At 32.9% G+C, this 6,000-nt stretch overlaps 1 protein-coding gene across 1 annotated transcript; it reads right to left on the bottom strand.

Moving 5' to 3' along the window:
• Positions 1–5,743: 5,743 nt before the first annotated feature.
• Positions 5,744–5,953, bottom strand: Bm17647 (Uncharacterized protein; the record flags this gene model as incomplete). Its single annotated transcript, XM_043080493.1, has 2 exons — positions 5,744–5,806; positions 5,906–5,953. The coding sequence occupies 2 exons, from the start codon at positions 5,951–5,953 to the stop codon at positions 5,744–5,746; spliced, it is 111 nt and encodes a 36-aa protein (XP_042936427.1).
• Between the last annotated feature and the right edge of the window lie 47 nt (positions 5,954–6,000).

Raw genomic sequence — 6,000 nt, 5'->3', positions numbered from 1 at the left:
ATAAGCATTTCAGTCAATTCTAAATTGAGTCTGTTTTTCGATTATTGGTTCGAAGATTTTAGGATTTGAAAGACTTCGAAATTCCTCCTACTTAAACTTTCAGTTGCATAACTTCACTGCACTGTTTGGTTGCTTTACTATTTAAAAATATTCTTCACCGCTCAGTTTTTTTTTTTTTTTGATTATATAAAAGCTTCTCAATTATTGGAGAAAATCTGTGGTATGATCGCTGTATACAATTTTAATGATACAACTGTATGCGTCTCTGTTTATTTTTCTTCCTCCTCTTTGTTTTTTGTTAGTTTGTTTTTTCTAAATTTTCACTTCTACCTCCGGTTTTTCTTTCCAAATTGAAATAAGTTGTCAGATTATTTGTGATTGTTCTTAATCTAATCTAACATTGCCTTTTTTAGAATGTTCCTTTATTCAAATTATTAACTGTTGGGAACATTTGGAAAAATTGCAATTGGATTTATGGTTCATTCAGATGATTCTGCTCAGATTGGTATTGAAACGATTGCTCGGGCTGGAGCACAGAATTAATATGTGGTGAGTTATTCCTCTCAGCCGGTTCGGAACCCATTTTCTTTAATGATACAAAACTGATGCGAAGAAAGCGCCTATTTGGTAAACCGAATGCATTTTAAACAATATTTTTTAAAAAGTAAATCTTGTATCTACAAAAAAATCTAAATAAAATGGGATTTTTAGACTTTCATTATCCTACATAAAGCTATTCCGGTTGCAGTTTTTCGGTTGTTTTTTATATATAGTACTGCACTTGCGCTTAAAAAATCTCTCTCTCTTGTGCCCTGAAGAGGGCTTTTAAGAAACAACTCTCTAGCTAATAACTTTGCTAATAGTTCCCGTAAAAATATTAAATCGTTTGACGTTTTTTAATGTGGGAGTTGTCCTCCTGACTACTATTGATTAAACTGATAACAGTATATATAGTCAAGGACAACGAAAGTTTAAGAGCAATGTGACAGGCAACATAAGAGGAGTTAAAGATTTTTCTGGCATAAGTGCATTCAAATTTTTTGTGTTCGTTTTTGCGAGTTTCCTCAGTCTCTGCTCTTAATTAAATAGTTAGATATGAATCTGTTGGGCGTTGATATCTGTACTGTAAACTCCAAATGGTGTGTGTGTGTGTGTGTATGTATGTATGTATGTATGTGTGTATGCCTCATTTCTGGATCGTTCGTGCAAGATTTCCTCCCTCCTCAATTCATATACTCAATGTGTTGCAGTCTATCCTACCTCGCGTAATTGATCATTAAAAAAATGGTATTTTTTTTTCTTTGCTTGTATTCTTTGCTATTTCTATGCCCTTTATATGTAGCTTAGTTGTGTACATGTGGTACTACTGATGATTCGAAACTTCTAGATTTTCTCGAGGAGGGAACAGCGTTCGTTGAATTTAGAGCAGAAGTTGTGCAAATAATAGGGCTTTTGGTTTTTCTTGTTATCATAGATCATCAATCATTAGGAAGTAGGTAATGTGAATAGAATGGATGAATATTTTGTGGTCTTGTTTAATTCTGTCGAGGAACATCAAAATTAGGAATTTATTATTTTTGCCAAATTTGAATGCTTAAATTCGATTGCCACTCACTCTAGTATAGTTATCGTCACTGATGAGCCTTCAGTTGAAATTCTACTACATGTCTTATCCTTTCTCCATGTTCTTTCTTCGTATTGTTTTCCTCTCGACTTTATTGTTATTTTTATTGTATAATCTTCATTTCAGATTACACAATCAAAATGGTTCATGATAAATAGGTTTCTTTGTTATTTGCAGTGAACTTTGAAAGTTTTGCATGTTCTACCTTTATTCATTATTCGGTAATCAAAGGGTTCGCTTACCTTATTCGATCGTTTGCTTATTTGTTTTCATAAAATTTGTTTTGTTAAAAGATTTTAATACTAAAACTTTGTAAAAATTCATTCTCTTTATTTTATTACTTTATTATTATCGCGACTAGCGGCAAAAAGATAGTACCAAGTTATCACAGATAAGAATTTCCTTTCTGTTCAGTTTATGTACTTTATTCACTTTCTCTTGACGGCCTTGTTGTTAATCGTTGCATTTTTCTCTATCTTTTCGATAGGAGTGATCTTTTATGATGGAATTTTGCTACATGAGTTGCTCGGCGTTTGAAAATCTTTTATTAAATGAAGGATCTTGACATTTTGGTCTCTTTTTTTGCTGGCGGATTTTAGACTTTGATTAGTGTAGTAATAATGATGCTATCGAACTTTTGATTCTTCTGTAGAGTTTACTTACGATTGTGAGATTCATTGGTTTATCAGGATATTAATTTATGAGATGTCTGGCATTCATGATTTCCTAGGCCTTTGATTCAGTAATTTTAATTATATATAAAACCTCATTATTTCGGCACCCTTAGCTGTCCTCTGATTGTTCCAACTACCTCTAAAAATTGCACTTTGTTTCAATTCTTCACCTCAACATCATGATGACAAACTCATGTAACGAGATCTTCACCTTCGAGAGTTTACAGTATCATTAAAGAAACGTTTAAGCGCTTCCATATGTTTGTTGCTTCATTTAACTTTCTACGTGATATGGTGTGTATTTCTATTTGACTTACAGTGACACATCGGTTCGCAATTATCTGTTGTCATTTGTCACCTTTGTTATACTTTAGGGCGGGTGCAATCCATAAGTGCCGAAACGACTAAATTCATTTCTTTTTACTGCCATTCAGATTTATGTAAATCGTCACGGGTCATTATCAGCTCTATTTGTTCGATTGAATTCTAAGATCATTCCAAGAAAGTGTGAAGCTTTCATTTCTAAAACTAAAGTGCTGAGCTACTTCCTGGATTACAATATTCTCAACTGACATTTTGCTCGGCCTTGGCGTTATCAATTGGTAAACGGGATTTGAAATTCTTTGATATCAGGATTGAGAAGGGAAACATATAATAAGTTAGCCAACGCATTTTGATGTCCAAATTGAGTGGAAATTCAGTGTCTGTTCAAGAAGGGAGCAAGTAGGCGAGTTTTCGGTTTTTAGCAATAGAATCGCTTGAGATTTCCAAAATTTTGATGCTTGACTTTGGCGCTAATTCCTTATAAAATAATTTTTTTAGAGTTTCCTGAATCTGTAAGCTATTCTCAATATTTTCCTTGCATTTTTTTTGCTGATAAAAAAAAAAGAAAAGAAAACTTTAATTGAACAGTTATCATTTTGCCGAATTTTGTTTTGAATTTTCCGATCATTTCGTTTTCCTATACATTATTATGTTCAAAAATTTTCCATACAGTCTTAATTGTGATATTTCGAATCGACAAGATGGGAAGAGTGTGTCAACGAATTGTTTCTTATAATCGTGCCTTTCTGCAGAAGGCTTTAGAATAATCCTGAATACGTGCTTCACTGACATATATATACCGATGTATTTTATGTTTATTTCGACAATATCAGGTGTTTCGATTGATTTTTGCATAAGTTTGGGGGCTGTTAGCTTTTCCTTTATTCAGTTTTTATACTCAAATTTAAGATGTTAAAGTTTAATACCATTTAATAATGCCACTTTAACAATTAGTTGACATGCTGCTTTGTCGGTTTCATGGCTTTTGTTAATCGACCAGCTAGCTATACATTTCTTTGCAGTTCTGCAAAAGAACGTTAAAATTGTTCAGAACAATCGTTATCTAAGTTGTTCATTGGTCTAGAGTACTTATAAATTATCCTGGTATTGTTTCCTGATACCTTTTCACAAAGTCATTAGGCAGTTCTTAATGAGAAAATGAGCCAATGACACTATTACGTTATAGAAAACATCAATGCCAAAAATGCCATTGTTTCTGCGAGTGTAAATAAGACGCCATAGCTGAATGATCAAGTGCGATTTAAATTCTTAAATTATTTCCTGATATATCAGTATTTGCGATTTAGCAGTACATGAGACAGACAATAAATCGAAATATAGTTTCAGAAGAACACAGGCTAAAAATAACTGCATTACTCATTCTAATGGTAGACATTCCTTATAGGTATAACTGTATTCTATAATTACTCGGTGTAGTCTTTAAGATCATTTGTGACAAGTTGTCCTTATTTCTCTTTCCTGGTAAAAACTGCTTCATTTGTCGATTTTCTGGTATTTATGATATTGCTTCTTATTCTGCCTCAAGAACATTGTTCATTTATCATCAACTATTTGTTACTTCGTATAGTAGAGTCAATGAACCTCTGCATTTTGTAAATTCTCCGCTTGTTGTTTTCCTTCCTTTTTTGTTTTTTGCTAACAAAGTTTATTTGGCAAATAAAATTGTTTGATGTTGTTAAAAAGATATATTACATATGTTTATTGGTTCATTTTACTCCAAATGCATCCCTTCATCAAGCCATGTGAATTCTGCCGGATCGTATATCCGTGATAGTTCAGTATCAAATGATACATGGATTTTCGAACTAAAAATTGTTCCTTTTTTGAGATGAAAGATTTAAATGGTACTCTCACTAAGCCAGGTTTGGATCTTTGTAAGATAGGCCAAAAATAGAATGTGATTGATGGTTGAATGTTAAAAGATTAAGAATTTTAATTCGTTTTCTATACGAAATGGAGTTTGTTGGCGATTATTTGTTAGTTAACGGATTGGTTTGATTATTCTTCCTCCCTGGAGATTACTTCAGTAGCATTCTTAGTATTCGGGGTTCGTGGTAAATCTGGAATTGCATCCGGGGATTACGGGATAGCTTCGGCGATTATGGGATAGCTTTGTATCCATCTGATCTCAATTGAAGAAGAAAGCAATAATAGTAAATTTATTGAAATTATGATGGACAGCGAAAGAGGGATTAGTGAGTGATGGAAGGATGGGCTGATGGATGAATACAGATTCTGTCTATTTTATCGATGAGAGTGATCAGTAGAGAGCTATTTTTATCTTTCCACTGATCGCTCTACCAATCGATCGGTCAATTAGACCCATTTGCGGCAAACATTAAACAAAGAAATGATTCCCTCTAGTCTATTATTGATGGACTGATGGAATCATGACCGCTTATCTCAGTATATCCCAACAAATAACAGCCGAGTTATTTGTCCCATTCAGAAGATGAAGAGGATACTGTAGTTTGTGTTTACTAGAATATCAGGGTGAAAGTGATCTACCAGTAGTAAGAGCTGAAAAAGTTGAAAGATGGTTCCTTGTCAATTCCCTTTCTATGACAGTATCGACGAGGACACAGAAAAAAGAGTGAAACACGCAGACACTCATTAATTTTTGTTGAATTTCTTATCTCATTGCAATGTACAAGTGAAATAAACACTAAGAATAGCGAAGTCTATTTTATTATAATTTTGATTTTTGCAAATTATTTATGAAATGTATATTTTAGTTCAGATTAAAAGCATAAAATTTCAATTTACCTCTTGTTTTCTATTTCCTTCTTCTATCAGTTTCACTTCTTTTAAAGCTCATTTTAACCTTTTAATTAAACTTTTTGCTCATATATTGAGGAAGTAATTAGAAATTTGCGATTTTTTTGTGAAATATATAAACTCTATTTCGCATAATTCCTTTATTCAAAGCAATGATAATAGCAAGTAGGGATTGTGGTGATACAGAATTAAAATTAACGATAGTGCTTTGTGACGACAATAGATGACAGTTAAACTCGACATGTACGGGGTCACTCACTCGATTTGTTTACTGATACGTGCTGCTAAATGACTCCTTACTGATTAGGTCATTACCATGAATTTACAACACATTCGGTTCATTTGATGATAGAGAGGATCGAGAAAATGTTGACAGTTCTATCTCCTGAAGAAAACGACATTATTTGTCGGTAACTGTACTATACTACTGCAGTAATAATAGCTCGAAGAATAATAGTTTAAAGTGAGAAGAAGAGAAATCTACTTTATCATTTAAGGTAGTCTCCATATCTGTTGGTCCCATCTTGTCCATTAATTCAAACCTATCCAAAAGATTTTTATTACATTATTATTACTGTT

The sequence above is a fragment of the Brugia malayi genome, assembly GCF_000002995.4.
Source record: "Brugia malayi strain FR3 genome assembly, contig: Bm_v4_Chr3_scaffold_001, whole genome shotgun sequence".
Classification (NCBI taxonomy): Eukaryota; Metazoa; Nematoda; class Chromadorea; order Rhabditida; family Onchocercidae; genus Brugia; species Brugia malayi.
The sequence above is the reverse complement of the archived record's forward strand: the minus strand, read 5'-3'. Positions and strand labels throughout refer to the sequence as shown.